Source organism: Poecilia formosa, unplaced genomic scaffold (assembly GCF_000485575.1).
Source record: "Poecilia formosa unplaced genomic scaffold, Poecilia_formosa-5.1.2 Scaffold62, whole genome shotgun sequence".
Lineage (NCBI taxonomy): Eukaryota > Metazoa > Chordata > Actinopteri > Cyprinodontiformes > Poeciliidae > Poecilia > Poecilia formosa.
This window is the reverse complement of record NW_006800001.1, coordinates 1,633,732-1,653,971: the sequence shown is the minus strand read 5'-3', so window position 1 is coordinate 1,653,971 and position 20,240 is coordinate 1,633,732. Positions and strand designations below refer to the sequence as shown.

The window sequence follows — 20,240 nt, the reverse complement described above, 5'->3', positions numbered from 1 at the left end:
GGAGACGGTAACAAGGTGACCGCACTTTTATTTTGAAGATAGAACACCCCACTTCCGGGTTCACATCGGTTTCCCTGCGCAACTTGACTTCAGAGACGCTCGAGCTGAGACTGACGGCGGGGCGGAGGGAGTGTCCGCTGCTGGGTGGAGGTGTAGCTGCAGGCTGACGTCTTCATACTGTGAATGACTTGAAAGAAGACAAACAAAAAAACACAGTCAGACAACAGCGCTTACGGAAAACAGAGGAACAATTTCGTCCCTTAACTTCATCCTGCGTTGAGTTGTATGACCGCGTGAAGACACGAGGTAAAGCAAACTTTATTATTCTGATTCATGTAGTGATGTCTTGTTGAATGAGCAATGCCTCACTGACAGGTGAACACAACCTTTGGTTGTGTTGAGGCTGTATTAACTGTGTTCCTCTCAGCTGACTCGATTGAATGAAAGTTAAAGTTGATTTTTCTCACGTTTTGGAGGACACCGCTGGTTCAACGACTGTCAGTTCATTAGTTTTAATTAGTAACGTATAAACAACCTGTAATAAGACAGCAACCATGTCTATTTAGTAACTTAATGCAAACCGTAACCTAAACGTATGAGTGAGACTGAGTCCTGAACAAAAGTGCACTTTGGGCTCCCACTCAGAAACGTAAACATGAAAAACTAAAACAGCCTGGGCAACACAGCCTTGGCAGGGTGACAGCCACTGAAGACAAACAAAGATAAAGCAATGTAAAGGCCTGCCAGCAAGAGAGGCAGCTGCAGAGGGCTTTCCACTGAGAAATCCATTCAATCAACTCTACAGCAGCTTTATCTGTCGGACGGTGTTTGTTGCCTAGTAATTCAAGTGTAAGGAAAACTAATGAGGTGGGAGAAACAAACAGGGCACATTATTCTTATTTATCCCCAGTGTGTGGTGTGCACAGCTTTATCCCAGGCTGATCCCATTACACAATATTATGCACACCCATAGTTGTAGCAACTTAAAGCATAATACGACAAGGAGGAACTCCCTCACTGCACATGCACACTATTGTTTGGGATCATAACAGCCTGCATAATCCAGAACAATTTTTTTGCAGATGTAACAAAGTGGCAACGTGAAGCTAACGTGGATTTACCGGTTTGTGCAAAAGGTCCTACAGGCCTGACCAGATGCCAGGTACAATGCGCTGTGGTATTTAGTGTAACAGATTTTGGAAACGGTACAGTTATCGCTTTCGCATGGCATTCTTCAAATCCGATCGTTTCCGGAGCACTCCAGTGTCAGTCACAGGGCGGTTTGTGTACCATGCCAGTACTCCCGGTTCTGTGGGAGAAGTAGATGTTCTGTGTTTTGCACAGTAAGTCCGTATGAGTCCATATGACTCATACGGACTGCTTGCTCCAGCCTCTGACAGTCACTCTTGTGCAACGACTTTGAGTCTCTTTGAGTCTTATGAGGAAAAGTCAACCAATCTCAGCAGTTACCAAAAACGAGACCTGCCTTTTCTTATCAATAAGATCCAGTTGTTCTAAAGATATATAACCTTATAGTAACAAATATAATACAGAATACTAATAAACTGATGTTTACCCGCTGCTGGAGACGTACAGTATATTGAATCTGAATCACGATGTCAGCATATGCAACAGTGGATTCGATGCAGTATTTTATTAGCTTCAATATTTAAAGTGCAATACCTTGTTAATACTGAGACAATCAAAGGGAATTTCTCCACCACTATGTGATAATGTGGTAGAGAATAATACCACCATAAAAGAGTTAATTGCAGCTGACCTTGTAAAAGTTCTTGAAACGTATGACATCTTTTCTCTAGAGCCTTCTTCAGGCTTTATTTTATTTTATTTTGTTTTGGTTTTTTTTGTTTGTTTTTTTACTTTGTCTGAGTTAAGGCCATTTCGCATCTTTTATTCTCAATCAGCAGACACCTGAATGTTTTGGGTGAAAACTGGCTGGACTTCATCTATTCATGACTTCTTCAGATGTAACTTTTCTTCAGCTACATCTGAAGAAAAGCAATTCCTGAGCATGGTGGTGCCTCCAACATATTTCACTATGTGTCCCTATGGGCATCGCCTTCTGCTTGGATTCCAATAATTATCTAAGCACTGTGTGTTCAGACACTGTACCTGCGGTGCATGCGGTGAAACTTGTTATTTAATAGCTGCTGCACAGCTTCACTCTTGACATGGCGATCATTGTTTTTAACAGGTCCATTGCTTGGAAACAAAGTCTTGTTCTTTCTTTCTTCCCCTCATTCTGTGACATTCAGAGGTCAAACTCAGAAAACAAACCAACCAATCATTGAGGACTGGATTTTTGGACAATGTGGGAGCCCTTCCAAAGGTCTTCCTCTTTGACAACAGGGGATCGCAGAGATGTGAATAAAATGTTTTTCTGAACTTAAACACTGTCAGCAAAGTTAACGTTTGCATACTGAATAAAAGCATTTGATTATAATAAATACCAAAAACCCAATGGGGAATTATTCTGGTTGAAGGAAAGAGTCCTACACAGCTGCAGGTGGCTTTATGAACAAAATGCTACGACAGCAGCTTGGAAAGACAAGAAAACAAAATAACGAGAGACTAGCATCATGTTATTAGAATGATGCATAATGTTGGATGAAGTAAGGATTTAATTTTATTAAAATGTTAATTAGATAATTGATATTGGCTCTTTTTAATCCCGATATTTTGTAGTATTTGCTAAGGATAAATAGTATAGTAACAAAACATTGCTCTATAAGAGTACCTTTTATCAAACAGGCTACATCATGGTAACAGTTACGTCACATTGATACATTTTATCAGCAACTGCCATTAATCGTAATTTCAAATATATAAAATTATTTTTGATGCACTCAGAGAACCAGCAGAGGAAAATAAGTAACTCCAACAATATTTTCTCAGCACATACAAGCATCATCAATTAGTGATTTGTGTCATCAAGATAAATTCGAATTATCATCACAATAAAAAATATATACGGTAACGATAAATGATATGACAATTTTAGTTCTGTATTTTTGGTCAGCTAAGTGAGCTGAAGAGTCTTTTGACAAGAAAAAAATTAAAGTATTAGGTCTGATTCCCTCCATTGTTACTATTCTTTCCCCAAAGCATGATATGTAAAAATGGGAAAACTGAAGAACATCTTTCTTTTTCCACAAATAGCTAACTTAATATGTCTGAATATAAACCGGGTCTCCACCAAAACAAGACTTTTTTCTGTCGTAATGCAGAACACAATGTTATCAGTTGATAAAAAGATTGCTACTTATCTTCCTGTTTAGAGTAAATAAACATCTGATAGTACCTGTTTATTTACTAGATATAGAGTGTGATTATGTGATTAGCACAGAAACACAACGCAGAGTGAATTACACATTATGATTGAAAACTGAAGACATAATTCTGAGTCTGACTGAATTACCAGGTCTTTAAAAGCTGCTTGCAGCAATCAGTGATGGATCACAATTTATCTATCATGTGTTTTTGATGGAAGTTTTTTTTGTTTTTTTTGTTTTTGTTTTGAGAAAAACTGAACAGCTTATCGAAACCTAAATAGCATCCAAATTGAAAATGAGACTAGCGTGGGACGTAGGCCCTGACAGCTGAGTTATGCTCAGAGTGATTGATGTATTTCACTTTATCCCTTCGGTAGAAATGTGCTTTTAAAAAAATCCAGACAGACCAGGCTCGTCCTGTCCTCTTAGTTGCAACATAACCTGCTGGTTTTGTTTTAACTGAGTATAATAAAGATTTTCATTGTAATCCTCATGCTGTTTGAATTTTATAATAACCACAAGCTCCAATCTGTTTTATTGGGATGTTATTTGATTTGATCAACACAAAGTAGAGCAAAAAGTGTGTTGTGCATTTGCGTTTCAGGTGTGTATCGGTATGCAGGGCATGGTCTTCATGGTGACAAAGTTGGTATCATGTTGCCTTTCAGCAAGAACATGCCAGGTTCAAATCCTGGCCGGTGGACTTTCTGCATGGAGTTTGCATGTATGGGCTCTCACTGGGTACTCCAACTTTCTTCCATAGTCCAAAAACATGCATGTTTGATTAATCGGTCTCTCCAAACTGCCCTTACATCTGAGTGTATGCATTCTTGTGGATGTACATTTTGTAACAGACTGGTGACCAGTCTAGACTGTACCGTGCCTAACCCTGCAAAGGTTAAGGGAAGATAATGGCTAGACATACAGATCCATACTGGATGCATATCTGTTTGAGTGAATAAACAGACTACCAGGAAACATAGCAGACAAATAAGGGTTGAAGTAGAGGAGAATTTGAAAGCAGAGCTAATACGCATGTCAAGCGATATGCCAAGCTTTGAACATCCCACAGAGCACTGCTCAATCCATCACTCAAAAACAGAAAGAGTATGGAATCACTGCCAACATTTCAAGGCATAGTTGTCCACCTAAGCTGACAGACTGGGGAAGGACAGCAATAATCAGAGAAGCAAATAGAATCTAGAGGGGGCTGCAAGCCATTTTGCGTGTTTGTCTAGCAACAGACTTAACGCTGCACGTCATCCTTTAAACACCATTCCACTGGTTAAACATGGTGGTGTCCCCATCATGATGTGGGGAGTGTTAGGGTTAGAGAGAAGGTAGCTGGTCAAACTTCTTAGGAAGATGGATGGAGCTAAATACAAGGTAGTCCTGAATATTGATACCACACTTGTCAGATTTTTATTTGTAAAACATTTTGAAAACTGTGTATACTATCCCTTTCACTTCACATTTACACACTAATTTACATTGGTATTCACATAGAACCCCAGCAAAATACATAAAAGATTATAGTTGTCAGGTGACAAAATACAGAAAAGTTGAAGAGGTGTGAATATTCTTAGAAGCCACTGTGGATTGCTGAAAGTTAACTCTTCTTCTTTCTCTTTTTGTGTCAGGTACGTCAATTATGGATACCACTATTGAGGCCTCCCAGAGTGGAGGCCTGCCTTCAAAGCCATCTCTGCCTCCCAAACCCACTCTCGCTCCCAAGCCGTTCTCTCTGCAAAAAAACAGCACAATTCGCTCCTTCAAAGCTCCAAAGACTGTTTCCAAAACTGCTCCTATACCTAAGTCAGAAGCAAGTCAGACTGAGAAATCAGAGACAAAAAGTTCCCCGACCACCACTGTAACTACTCCTGCTAAAAAACTGCCTCAGCCCATCAGTTCTGCAGAGACTGCTCTCAAAACTGATCCTACAGCTGAGCCAGAAGCAAGTCAGACTGAGAAATCAGAGACAAAAAGTTCCCCGACCACTGCCATGACCATCCCTACTGAGGAACTGTCTCAGCCTATCAGGTCTCCAGAGGCTGCTCCGAAAACAGCTCCTACATCTACGTCTGAAACAAATAAGATCGAAAAATCAGAGACAAAAAGTTCCCCGACCACTGCCGTGACCATCCCTACTGGGGAACTGTCTCAGCCTATCAGGTCTCCAGAGGCTGCTCCGAAAACAGCTCCTACATCTACGTCTGAAACAAATAAGATCGAAAAATCAGAGACAATTACTCCCACAACCACCAAAGTGACAATCCCTACTGAAGAACTGTCTCAACCCATCAGTTCTTCTGAGACTCCCCCCAAAACAGCCCCTGCACTTAAATCTGAAACAAATCAGATTGAACAATCAGAGACAGAAAATCCTACTGCTGTCACCGTCCCTGCTAAAAAACTGCCTCAACCCATCTTAGCCTCAGCTCCCAAACCACAGCCTGCAAGTGCGCTGCCTAAATCTCAGCCAGAAGCATCGAAAACAAGTGAAGCACTTCCACAGGTTGAGAACAGTCTTGGTTCTGAGACAGCTGCTCTGGATCCAGCCACCGAAACAACTCCAACTAAAGAGGAGCCCAAGTCAGAACCGGCGCAGAAAGACATCATCCAAACAAACCACAAACCACCCACCACTGCTGTTGCTAGCCCAGAGCAGAAAGATGGAGAGGAGAAGCAAAGTGACACTCCAGTTTCTGTCAGTCAAAATACAGAAGAGTCAAGCAGCAACAGTCCATCCACAAACGATTCATTTTACCAGCGGGGAAGCGTAAGGAAGCGTCTGCCTAAGGCGCTCACCTCAAAGTTCGAGTCAGGTGGCGTCCCTTTGCCCCGTCAGCCTTTCATTCCCATTCCCAAACCCATCACCAAAGACGAATCCAATAAACCAGAATCTTCTGACTCGCAGCCTGTTCACACAACACCAGAGCCTCCGATCAAAGAGATTGATACTGATGCAGAGGATTTTACCGGCGGGACCAGCATTCAGAATAGAATCAGTCAACTGATGGACTATGTGCCAAAGCCGGAGGCCACGACCAAGAGAAAGGAGCCAGAAATAACGAATGGGATCGGAGACGTGAAGGAGAAGATCAAAAACTGGGCGTCAGAAACAGGTCCAGAGGATCAGAAGGTTGAGAAGAGTCCTCAGGCTGCAGACAGAGTTTGCTGCAAGGGGTGAGTGAGACCTTCTGCTCTCTCTTCACTTTGGGTTTGGGTGCAAGACCAGACATGAAATATCTCCTACCGGTGCAATCAAGCAAGAAGTTTATGTCAAAGTGTTGACACACTGACATCAATCAACTGTCATTAGTTCCACTAGAAATATTATATTTGATTCATGGCCGTCATTTAAAATCGTAAGTGAGTCTGAGTTCAACCCCCTTAATAGATTCAATACTTTAAAAATATTTGGACGTTAATCTCTCATTTTTGTCAGTTAGATTTTAGTCAAGCATTAGTGCAGGAGGAAAAGGCAAACGGTTGTCTGTCACAGGTTTTCTTAGGAAATCTAAAGTGTAGCATAGAGGTTTTTTTTTGGTTTTTTTTTCATTTTGTTACTGTGAACACCGAGAGCAAGAGTGCAAGTCTGGAACTGTTTTGACTGGAAAGTTTGAGAAGTTCTCCTTTTTCAGCTGTGATGTGTCAAGACATTACAAAGGGTGTATTCACCATACGCTGCAGCAGCTCTCCTCCATTTCATTTCTTTATTGATGTGAGCAGAAAAGATAAAAATCATTTTACATACATAGACAATAAAGGGGGGGAAAACATTGTTAATTAATCAAAGGGAGTTGGATGAAGTCAAACTTTTATCCTCTGTGTCCTCCGTGTGTCCCAGTTTCTCTCCTTAGTTTACTAATGTTGGACAGGAACCATGTAATGTGTCAGCAAACCCTGCAAGTCAGGACGTGGCACCTCCAAATTAAACTTTGAGCCCACACAAAGAAGAAGCATGAAAAAAAGCAAAAGCTGCTTTGAAGTTTTTTTATCACCACCTTCAGCTAGCTTAATGCATGACTCATATTTTCTTATAATCAATATTGTCAGCAGTTATCCTTAATTATACCTGCAGCATATTGTTTGACTTGTTAACATCAATCACACAAAATAGAGTTTAGCGAGTTAATTATTATAATTATTATTTTTTTGACTGAAAACCGAGGTCGAGGTGAAATATTTCTTAAAAAAGGAATAGAACAGTTTTTCAGGTCACTCACTTTCCTCATGGCAGCTTCCTTCACTGTAACTCTTGAACTTTTTATGGTGTGATACTGGGATATTTTTCTTTAGCTTCCTGCATTCTTCTAAAGTTTCAAGTGAACCAGGAATAACTTGTTCAGTTTCCTGTAACTACTCTGTGACATTCAAAGATATTTTTGCGCTGCTTTTTAGTCACATAGCACGAAATGAAAGCTTTCAGGCACAGCTAATACACTTCCAGTTTATCTATCCATCTATCAGTAGTCAGTGGCGTGCACATGCATTTTGCAGGTCAGGTGCTCAAGTGGAAACAAAGGTCACCGTGTGGGTCACATGGAACCACCAGGTCTTAGTAGTGTGAGATTTTATTTTACAACAGGCACAGCTTGAACATGTATTCCCATTTAAAATCAATATATATATGCTGACTTGGGTCACACACAATGTACGTAAAAAAAAAAAAATCTAACACATTTCAGAAGGGCACTTTTTTTTTGTCCAGAAGAAACAGGGCAGGTGCTCTAGCACTTACTGGTTTCTGCCTTTCATCTTGTATTTTGTCTGTTGGTGTGAATCTCCAAACAGCCTGCTTGCACCATAAGCTGATTAATATTGGCTGTCACATCACCGGACATAAATGCTATCCCTGCAATTTCTGACCTCTGTTTCTTAATTGTCTTCACCGTAGCTTTGTGTGGTTAAGAGGTGCATCATGGTCCAAAATGGTGGTTTCTTTATTGTCTGCTAATGTGTTTAGATTGGGAACAGAATGAGACTTGTGAATCACTGTACTTTTTAGCACACACTAAATGCCAATGATTCATGTCTCTTCGGCAGATTGAACCTGGAAACACCAAGAGTGGAAGTTCCTGCGGCGGAAGAGACGCCCACCCAGCCAGTGGACTCACGGTCAACAGCATCCTCATCCACAGGGAGTCAAATTGAACCACCAGAGGAGGCACCATTCAAAGATAAACCCTTAGAAAATCCAACAGAGACTTCAGCAGAGACTGACAAGCCAAAGGAAGATGATGTCCAGGTGCAGAGCAACCACTCGGCTGCTGCTGATGAGAAAAACTTGGCCGAGCTGAAGAAGAAGAAGATGAAGAAACGTCGCTCTGTTCGCTTTGGAACCGTGGTGGCAGATGACGGTACACCTCCAGTGGTTCTGGGCCCAGAGCCTGAATCCAGTGAGGATGAAAATCAAGAAGAGAATGCTGAGGTTGAAAACAAGGAAAAAGAGGAGGACGCCGTTTCGACGCCCGTCTACAAAAGAGTCGGCATATTCCAGAGGAAGGACGACAAGACCCAAAGTCAAGAAACTCTGAAGCACCAGGAGCAGGAGGAGGAGAGAAAACGGAGAAATCTTGAGGAGCAAAGACAGAAGGAGCTGAAAGATGAGGAGGAAAGACTAAAATTGGAAAAAGATCAAAGACAGAAGGAAGAGGAGGAGACAAGAAAATATCAGCAAGAATTAATGGAGCTGATGAGGATCAGAGAGAAAGAACAAGAGCTGGAAAAAGAAAAGTTAAGACAGGAGCTGGAGAAGGAGCAAGTCAGAAAGCAGGAAGAGGAGGAGAGGAAGAGACAGGAGGATGAAGAGAGGGAAAGGAGGGAGCTGGAGAGGAAGATACAGCAAGACAAAGAGGAAGAGAGGAAGAGACAGGAGGATGAGGAGAGGGAAAGGAGGGAGCTGGAGAGGAAGATACAGCAAGACAAAGAGGAAGAGAGGAAGAAAAAGAAGAGAACTTGAGGAGCAAAGACAGAAAGAGCTGAAAGAGGAGGAGGAAAGACTAAAATTGGAAGAAGAGCAAAGACAGAAAGAGCTGAAAGAGGAGGAGGAAAGACTAAAATTGGAAGAAGAGCAAAGACAGAAAGAAGAGGAGGAGTCAAGAAAATATCAGCAAAGATTAATGGAGCTGATGAGGATGAGAGAGAAAGAAGAAGAGCTGGAAAAAGAAAAGTTAAGACAAGATGAGGAGAGAAAAAGGAGGGAGCTGGAGAGGAAGATGCAGCAAGACAAAGAGGAAGAGGAGGAGAGAAAAAGAAGAGAGGAAATAAAGTTACAGATGGAGAAGGAAAGGGCAGACCAGCTGAAAAAAAAGATGGAAGAGAGTCAGCCAAGAACAGAGGAGAATGACAAAAGAGAGGAAAAGCTCATCAATTTTGATGCAGAAGAGCCTCCAACATCCCCCTCATCTCACGTCTCAAAGAACACAGAGAGCCTCATCGATGTCGTTTATGATGACTTCTCGATCCAGAACCCTGTGCTCGACGTAGCCTTTGATGACTTTTCTGTCAAACCCAGGAGACGGACTTTCCAGCCGAGGCGGGAAACTGCTCCCATCAGCAGCGGCTGGAGAGTCGAACCTCCGAGGAAAGATGACCTGCTGGTGTCCTTTGACAGCGAACCTCAGGAAACTCAGCAAGAAAACGAACCAAAGCCACAAGCCACGCTGTTGTTTCCCACTCCAGCCCCAGAGACCCCAGAGGAAGAGAAGGTTAAGAGGTTGTTGGCAGAGTTTGGTGTGAAGGAGGAGGGAGATGAAGAGGCAGAGAGGCCGGTGGCGGACCAGCCTGTAGAGAGGAAGGAGGAGGAGATGGAGAATGGGGCACAAATGGAAGACGAGAGTGAAGAAGAGGACAACAAAGAGGTAAACAGAAAGTTTGATCTCATTTAAATCCCTTGTACATTAATTTACCAGGTCCAGGAAAATTCACACACAAACACTGACAATTTGTTGATCTGCTTATAGACAGTAGTCATACTTGCAGGCAGTGCATAAATTTGTTGTTACCCCTGGTAACTATTTGCAAAAACCCTTAAATTTAGCTCGTATTGCAAGAAGATAATATCACGCAAAAAAACAAAACAAAAAAAAACTTTAAATAAGTTTTTAGTTATTCATTTTAACCTGTAGCACAATGGTTGGTGCCCCTAGCAATCTTACTAAGGATCCTTTTATACATATTCTACTTTTTTAAGCTGTTTTAGTTTTGTGGCATATAAATATGATGGGGCTCTAATTTCCATCTATTTTTCACTACTGGTACAGTGGTATCTTGTGGTCAACAAGTCTCCATAGCAACCGTTACACACCACTTACATGCCATCCAACAGTAATAGACAGATGTGTGGGAGGTAGAAGACATTTATTTATCATACCATAACAAAAGTAAACATGTAAAGATTACTCATCTCTGCTAGGACCATTTGCTTTGGCCAGATGAGAAGCCGATGAAGCTTCTCAGTCACTCCAGATGGGTTGGTGGTGCCCTCTGCCATACAATAATATGACCCAAATCCAGACACGGGGTAGAGACGATATGATAGGAAAGGACCCCGGACTCTGGATGATCTAAAAAAAAAAAAGACCATAGATCCAAAGACTAAAGTGCTATTCTAATGGCAAAGATGGATAGCATGAGGTATTAACAGCATGAGTATTAATAGCTGTGCCACTGAGGATTTTGTACAAAACAATTATTGCTAAACTCTAGATTATTTTTTCTCACTCAGCACATAAACTCAGATCAGAGACTTAATTTTTTTCTTTTTGAGCTTATGTAACTGCAGTAAAAAAAAAAAATCAGCTTACTTCAAAGCTTTTGTATTGTTAGCAAGAGTGCCTACCAATGTATTTGTGTATAAATCTATGCATATGATCTCTGTATGCAGGGTTTTTATATCCAGTGCATAATCTTAGTTTTAGCTGTTTAAATTTTCATCAACAGCTCTTTTGTTTCCAAGTTCAAAGCAGCAATTTCCAAATGCACACAAACAGCCTAGAGCTCTTGAACAAACGGAGAGTCGCCTCACATCTGTTTAGCCTCTGGACAAGATCATCCTATAGATTTAAGATCTGTCAAGCAGCATCAGCTTTTCTTAAACTTCCAGAAAACTGCTGCAGAATCTAAAAAAAGTCCCCGGCCTGTAGCCTGCACTGTGATTAATCGTTCACTTATGAAGAGAGGGCGAGGTTGAGAGCAGAGATCGGAGTGAGCGAGCAGATGTGATTGTTTCACCGCTGAATTATGTCTTTCTGGCAGTGACACACACCTTTACCTGCTCAAACGGTGCCATTCCTGTAGCGCAAGAAAAAAATACTCGTTATACTTGCTTGAGAGTGAATGAGCTAATCCAAGCCATGTGCCTGTTTGTACTTATAAGGTTAAGTTCAGGGATCAGTCCCAGTCATGCTCGATGGTTTTGGTTTGTCTCTAGGAACCGAATACAGGCAAGTGAAATTTACCCTGAGGAGACGTGTTTGTGTCAAAGTGTCAGTGTAACTGAAAACGAAAGCTGTGTGGCAAGAAATTGTGTCTTTTCCTTTGACTGTTTTTTTTTTTTAGAAATGGAAAATATGATGGGAGTCAAAGTTGGGCTGGAATTTCAGTACATCAAATAATTGTGAGTCATAACTGAGTATCTGCAGAGACTCTTGAAAGTGCACACACCTCTGAAAAAACAATAATTTATTTAAAAAGAAAACTTTTTTTTTTCTTTTTTTACATACAGGCATATTCAGTAACTGAAAAGTTTCCTTCATTTGAGTAACTCCATCGCTAAGTGATACACACATTTTATGTGTTCAAACTCAGATGTCAAACATTAAATGAACTTCCTGTCATTCACATTGACTGACGTTTTCAAGCCTTTGTTTCTGGTAAATGTAGGGATTTAGAGAGAATATCACATCAGACCAATAAAAAAAGCATTTTAATACTGAAATGTATGACTACTTAAAAGTATTTTTAAATATCTGCTTAAAGATTACTTGCAAAGGTACTTTTAATCTAACAAATGAGCCTCGTCGAAATGAGGCTCAGAAATGTTTGAAAATGTTTTACTTGTAATTCAACTGAAAAGTTGGCAAATCAAAAATGAAACAGACAAAATCTGCAGGGATTTCTAACAAGTATTCTTCTTCACATGAAACCATAAAATCATAACTTGCATCAAATACCAGTCAGTTTTTTTAGCATTTCAATGAGTCCTAACATATTTCAGAATGCAAAATCCACATAATTAAAGTATTACTTTAAGGGTGTGCACATGTATGCAATAATTGTTTTCCTTCTGACAATTCATTTTAGTTGACTTGTACAAGATAAATGATCCTATATTATGTATTACAAAAACCCATAATTTAGCAGGAGTGAAGACACTTTTAGGAGCCAATCTGTATTTCTGCAAAAATTTGATTATTGTTCCTTTTGTTTTGTGTTTACTTAATGAATTAGTAGAAGAATGAAATTAAAATAAATAAAATCGCCATGTGTGGTGCTTCAGATAAAAATGTAGTCTGTTGGATATAGCTTTCCTATTTGTCTCTTTTTTTTCTTGTTTTTTTTTTCTTAAAAGATGCTACATTTGTAGACATTTGTCCCACAGGTGTGATTTTGCTTTTCTAATTTTCTTCCTTTCACATCAAGTGAGCGCGCACAACTGTTTATGTCTCCCATTACTGATTGTTGTACGGTTTCAGAACTGAATTAATCTCCCAGAAGTGCTAGCGCGTGTGAGATATGCTGCTGAGCCAGCTCAGTAGTTAGCAGCTAATAACATTTAGATTGATTGTAATGTAGTAAGCAGGCATCGTATTTACCACGGTTGAGAGCCTGATTGCAAATAGATCATTTACTACACTATTAAACACATCATTACATGGGATGCATGATGAAAACCAAAAATGTTTGGTATTTTCCCAGAGTCAAATAAATTTGTGTGACTAAGATGAATGGAAAATTAGTCTTTTCTATTCAAATACGGACCATAATGTACATGTCTAATATTTCTGTCTCAGCAAATGAGCATATAAATCGGTTTTTCAACAAGAAAAGAATACTTGTTAATCTGCAAACACTGCTTATTCATGTTGAGTAATGATTAATTCAGCCATGCCAACAAACACATGACTGTTGAAAGCTGTTGAGCCTGAACCAGGAAGTTTTCCTCCTTTTAGAAGTAAAAATGCTTACATCCTGTTTTTCTGTTACTGATGTCTGTCTCATCCAAAACTCTACACTGGAGATCAGTCAGTTGAAATTGGAGATTATTTTGATAATGGTGGGGTGCTGTGGCGGCGCAGGGAGAAAACACGACCCACGTATCGATGCCTTAGTCCTCGTGATGGTGGTCGCAGGTTCAATTCCCGGCCTGGCGACATTTGCCGCATGTCTTCCCTCTCTCTGATTACCCTGTTTCCTGTCAAACTACTTTCAAATAAAGTGCCAACAAAACCATAATGTATATATAATTTTTTTTTCGATAATTGTGACTAATCAGGGGTTCTTTTGTTTTTTCATAGCCAATAAACCATATCTGAAATGAAATCCATCTGGATCCACAAATAAAGCTCAGCATGTAGCTATGTAGGGAATAGTAGATAAGAGAAAGTTTTAGCATAAAGCCAAAGTTTTTATAGGTTGCATTTTGTAAGTATGCAAATAGAAAATGTGAGAATTAGAAATACCTTTGATCACTCCTTTTCTTGAAAAAGACCAGTTGTGTATTAGCTTCTTGTATTGCGGTATATCAGTTCTCCAGAAACATTCAGTTCTTACAGCTGTTAATAGGATGTGAGTTTTCTCAGGCTGTAAGGAATTTAAAGTAATTCAGTGCTTCCCCTCCCCCACCCATTGCTGCACACTACCAGTCAGCTGGCAAAATAATCCCCTGCGTAGTTCTTCTCACAGGATAAAATTCAGCATTCAGTATTATTCAAAATCGATTCCAAATTTTGCTTAAGCTTATATGCTAGAATAAAAATAACAATCAACAAAAGTCTCCAATAACAATATTTCAACCATAAATAGCAGGGTAAATAATTCAGCAAACTGTTCTGAATAAAAATAAATATATTATTTTGTATTTGTGTACTTTAGCACTTGTTTGCACATGCAACATATTTGCAGTAGTGCTGAAACACCAAACCCAGGAGCCCTGAACTGTGTGTCATTGTGTCTCTGCTTTAATAAACAAACTATAAAACACCTAATTTACATGTCCACCATCACTGTGCATCGCATATGTCCACCTGTATAGAGTCTTTGACTGAGGTCCTTTGGTCATCTCACGCAATTATTGTTTCCACCACAGAGTGGCGCCACTGCACTTGGAAATTATACTTCCTTCATCTGTGCCACAGAAATGCTGACATATTTTCTATGCTTCTGCACTGCTTTGCACTCTAAAAACTTAACTGAGTGACTTCAAATACAAGGACGCCTCCTTTTTATGCTGCAGTATTAAACTCCGGACAACAACATAGAGAAGTTAGTTTGTAGCAGACTGGGTAATATTATGTTTACTGGGCAAACAGATGGTGTGCAGCCAACCGTGCGTCCTTATTCAGGGTACTGACATAAAGGCAGGTGGATAGATGGATAGATGGATTTTATGATAAGAGGGTGTTGTGTGTCCTCATTTGGATTTGTATAACAGGGCATCATGTCAGAATGACCATACATGGTGTTCCTTCATGCTCTCATTCTCTCCGTCCGTCTCCCTCCTCAATCTCCCCAACCCTCCTTTCGGACAAGAGGATGGGCTTGTGTGCAAACAAAAAACTCCACCGGGCTGGTGTCCATTCTTTCACCAACTCAGCTTTCACTCCTGCTTTCTGTTCTCTTTCCCTCTCACAAAGACCCGGTTCATTCGCTGGCTGCATTTACCTACAGGAAGAGAGCCCTGGAGGGAGGTGCAGAGAGCACCTTGGCACACCTACTTTTTCTTTATTTCCCTGCTGGATTTCTCACGCCCGAGTGCAAAGCCTTTTTCTTACTTTTCTTTGAAACCAGTGAGCTCTGCTGGAGATAAGGGGATCGTCTATTGCTCGTTACTTGGCCTTGGGTTGTTGGAGTTGCAGATATTTGCCATGTTGCTTTTTGGGACAATCATACTTCCAACAATTCTTGTTTTAGACGAAGAGAGAAAGAGGAAAATTTGTCATATCTATTTTTTTTAACCTCCAAAGTTACAACAAATGGAAACTTATTCTAGTCTCTTTTAAATTCATTACGGCTTGACGTAATGAATTTTGGATGCCATAGCTGTTACAGGGAACACGGGAACAGAAAACGTCAGGGACTGAGTCAACATTTCTTTACTTCCAGCTCACTTTGTGTCTGGAAGTTTGTACAAAATATGGATGAAAAGATGGACTTCATCTTCTGCCATGGAGACTTCCTGTCATTCTGAACTACCTGCTTTTCATCTTCAACTAAGCCGAGAATCATTTTGTTTCTGGTGACCCCGTTCCCATGGTGACCCTGTTGGCTTTGTGAGCAACCATGCAGTACTTGGGAGGAAAGCTGTCAGCCGCCCAGCTGCAGGTGGCCGGCTGGGTGGGCAGCGTCCGCCGGTCCCTGCAAGGAGCTCTGGAGCTGGTTTGGGGCCCCTCAGATGAGAGGCAGAAGGTGGAAGAAGAGGAGGATGTTGACGATAAGGAAGAAGAGGAAGGTGGAAATGGAGGGGGAAGGTTTCAGAGGGCCATGTCGCCCCTTCGTAGCTTCGCCAGACGTAGCCGGCGGTCCCTGCGACGCTTCTCCGCCAGAAGTGGGCAGTCTTCTCAGAAGAGAGCCGCCGAAACTCGCTCTGTAAGAAAGAATATCAAAAATTGTTCAGAGCTGCATTAGATATTTTACAAACAGACATTTATTTCCTGGCTGTTTTCATTCATGTTGGATACAGACGGGAGTCTTTTAAATCCTTAGTTAATCAGTGATGTTCAGCAGCTCGTTTCGCTCACTCTTATTCTTCGTCAATGATCACCTCATCTAAAACCCCCACTCCCGTGTGTTAAAAAAAACAACCATGCAAATCCAGGTAGGGAATGTTTCAGGCGGCTACAGTTTGTTTCAGGAAGGACGCGGCTATCTGATGAAGTTGTCTGAATGTGGTGTTTAACGGTCTGCATGTGTTTCCCTTCCTGCTTCTGTCGTGTGCGTCACAGATACAGCTGAGGTCAAAGACACAGCGTGACAACCTCTGACGTCTTTATCAGATGGGATTTTTATTGCTCTGCACATCTGCCTTGTGTTGTTTACACTCATTTAGTTTCGTTCACTGGCTGCACATTTTCTCCTCTGTGCTATATGTGAATACATTACCTTGCAAAAGTAAGCATACCTTTAAACGTTTTAAAATGAATTTCTTGCCAGGACCATAAACCTTTACTTTTTTTTTTTTTTTTTTTTTTTTTTTTTTTTTAGCATTTGTTTAATAAAGTAACACAAAATTGTACATAAATGTGAAGTGGAAGGAAAGTGACACATAGTTTTGGATCTTTTTGCAAACTAAAACCACATTTGTGTTCTGCCGTCTTCAATGTATCTTAAGCAATGGACCCCCAGTCACTGTAATTACAGCTACAAGTATGTACAAGTAGGTTGTAGGCTGCTTTGGAAAACATAGAGACTGACGTTTTTGCTTATTCTTCTTTGCAAAGTAACTCAAGCTCAGTCAGACTTGATGTGGAGCTTCAGAGAACATCAGTTTTTTTCATCTGGCCACAAATGGATTTAGATCTGGACTTTGACTGTACCATTCTGACTATGAATATGATTTTACCTATTCTAAACCTTACCATTCTAGGAAAAAGTATCAATATATCCAGAAGGCAAGGATCACTGCTAATAACATTGGCAGACTGAAGATGTCTGGTTATAATTTTGAGGCTATTTTATTTTATTTTTTTGTTTTTACTCAAGTTGCTTGTGTTTGCAACATTTATGGCCTGTTCATCTTCTCCACCTAGCTCCATCTAGCATCTCTTACATTCTATTGAGTGCAACAAAAAATTGATGCAAGTGTACAGACACAGACTTTGCCCAGACTTGCGTCCCTCCTCTGCCAGTCTCATAAACACGTACTGTCACACGTAGAGGGAGCTTTTAACTTGTACGATCGCTGTGTCTACACTTGTTCAGCTGTTCTTGAGCTGGTCGAACATCTCAAGAGACAAACATATCGTACGAGGAAGTGTCTTGATTTCTGCCTGTCTTTAGATAAAAGTAGATAAAGCCACAATGGCATTTATTGTTAATCTGTAGAAAAAAAGGGAATATTTTCTCTGGCACATCTGTGTCCAGTTGCGTAAAGGTCTATAATTACCTCATGGAAAAGATTAATTATTTGATAATTCAACCATTGCCTAATGCAACATGATGGCAGATTTAATTAAAAAGTTGCATTTTAAGTACTTGCTTTATAGGGATTTTCTGCGTGAAAAACTTCATTTGGGTTTATGTGACGTATTTCTTCTAAGTACCTGCTGTATCTGGAATAGACGGCACTCAAAGTAATTTCTGTTTGGGGAATCAGGGAGAAGTTCTCATGGATTTAACAAAAAAAAAAAAGAAAAAACTACCTTTACTAAAACAAATGCTTATAATGGCATGACAAGGCAACAGTCCTGTTTTTTGAAATTAGTTAAATGTCGTTAACAGCTTTGTTTCTTATTTGACTTCACTAAGACCCTCCTCCACTAAGACAGAGGAGCTCGATTTTCTTTTTTTTTTCAGAGATTATCTGTTTAATATCTCATATATAAACATTTGTTGTGTCTTTGATCTAAGAAAATAAGGTTAAAAATCTAAAGTGGATCCAGCCTTACATCAGTTACACACCACAGGTTAGACTGGCTGCAGCTCACAACGTCCTCGCATAACCTTTCAAAAAACTTGAACTTTCTTATTGTGTAAAGCAACAAGTACTGATAATATTTGCCTTGTGTGCCAGTGGAGGCCAGAGTGTTTGTGAAAATATGTGTGTTGTTGGATGCCAAATTTGTTTTTGACTATAAATTATTTTTTTGATATCATGTCAAGTTTTGTGACATTCTGCTGAAGTTAAAGTAAATATCTTAGCTATTTTGAGGCATAAACGGATTATTTGCAGAGTGTTAAAAGTAAAATAAAACAAATATCCAATTGTTGTTTTTTTTGGCATTGCTAAAGAGCCAATTGCAGAAAAAAATGTAAATCCCTTACAGGACTCTGATTCTCAGTTGGACAAACTCGTCTTTCTAGCTGGTGAGCCAGTTTTTTACCTTCCGTGAACAAAAGGTGTTCCTGAAAAAAAAAAAAAGAAGTTTTTGTCTCTTTACTTTAGGAGCCTTTCTTTTGATTCAGCAGGAGCTACGTTAAATATTAGGATAACCACTTGATGCCTTGCTAGGATGAACACAGGTTACATTACAGTCTGTCCTCCTGTGTTTGGCCTCTCTGCTGCTGTTTGCTGCATCTGAACGCAGGCTGTGGTTATAGGAAAATCACCATAAGCCTATTCATTCATGCTGTTATGCCGCTAGATAACAGGCTTTGTGCAAATTAAGCTGCCCCGTGAGCCCTGAGCAATAAACTGGCCCATGAAGACGATGAGATGTGGGCGCTGGTGTTTACTCGAGTGTTGCCTTGTATCCAGGTGACGGTTTCAGGAAAAACAAAAAGTGGGATGTGGCTCTTGACAGGCCATGAGGTGAGCTTGGAGGAATGCTTGCAGAGAAGTACACAGAGTAGCTTTGGTTTGGTGTGTGTACCCGTGCATTCCAGCATGAGGGCGTGACATCACCAGTGTGTGTGTATGCGTGGGTTAGGCGTGTGTGGCTGTGCGTGCTCTTGCTCTTGGTGTTTGTTGAGGACAGCTCAGACTCTGTGACCAGCTCATTAAAAGACGTATGCTTGGCTGATCCTTAGTCTTCTTCTCTCCCCATGTAGTTAGCGCTGTTGGCTCAGCACACAGTCCACTCCCCCCGCCTTCGCTCCCCAGAAAAGAAAAAAAAACAGCTCCAATTTACAGAGCAGCTCCTGCAGAGCATAGGTAGAGTTATATTAGAAGATATCTGCACTTTGTTAACAATATGCCACGGTTGAGTTTCCCCATCTTCTCTGCAGCCTACCATATTAAGAGCATCTTTTGAGTTATATTTGGTTCTGAAACATCGTGTCATTAAATTTCTGTCTCCATTTTCCAGCCACAGGTTAACAGCTACATCACAAACGATGAGGACAAACTCATCCAGACTTTGTTGCACAGTGAGCAGGATGGGATTTCTGAACAAGCGTCCGGACCTGACAGGTAGATGAATAAGTTTTATTCTAAAATAAAATAATTTGTCGAATAGAATAGAATATATTTTATTGATCCCCAATGGTAAATTTCTTATTAGTTAACAAGCTACTCCATCCAATGTCTTATATATTAATAATACAAATGTAGCCATAAGAGATAAAGTTTATAACATACCTAAGAATGAAGTATATCTTCCTGAATTATACACAGGTTTAACCTAAAGAACCTGAAGGCGATATATAAGGAATATATATAATATATAAAGAACAAATCACTGGAGCAGCATAAACAAGAAGAGCTGGACACTAAATTGTCTTTGCCCCCTTGTGGTTAATTGAACACATCATTTATTTAAGGTTTTTGCTTGTTAGAACAAAAAGAAATGCAAAAAAAAACAAATTAACAAATAAATATTGTTAGGCATAGAAAGTTTATTTGTATTGAGCAATTGAAATACAAGGTAATTTAAAGGACTTTACAGAAAAATAAGCAGCAAAAATAAATTAAGTATTGTGAAGCTAATTCATTTATTAAAAGAATAATAGTAAACCTTAAACATTGGATTAAAAAGAAACAGAAAAATTCTAATCCTGAGGTTTGTGACGTGGTCATAAACCTGACTGGAAATGACATTGAAAGACTTGAAAGACTTTATATAT

General features: G+C 40.1%; 1 protein-coding gene across 1 annotated transcript in view; it reads left to right on the top strand.

The window, feature by feature from the left end:
* The first annotated feature begins 34 nt into the window (after positions 1-34).
* The window catches only part of LOC103139560 (mucin-5AC-like), a 23,464-nt gene continuing 3,258 nt past the window's right edge, over positions 35-20,240 (top strand). The window contains exons 1-6 of the mRNA XM_016672559.1: positions 35-306; positions 1,083-1,162; positions 4,934-6,479; positions 8,343-8,928; positions 9,311-10,159; positions 19,484-19,587. Of these exons, the coding sequence (XP_016528045.1) occupies positions 1,156-1,162; positions 4,934-6,479; positions 8,343-8,928; positions 9,311-10,159; positions 19,484-19,587 (3,092 nt within the window). The 5' untranslated portion in view covers positions 35-306; positions 1,083-1,155. The remainder of the gene's footprint in view (positions 307-1,082; positions 1,163-4,933; positions 6,480-8,342; positions 8,929-9,310; positions 10,160-19,483; positions 19,588-20,240) is intronic.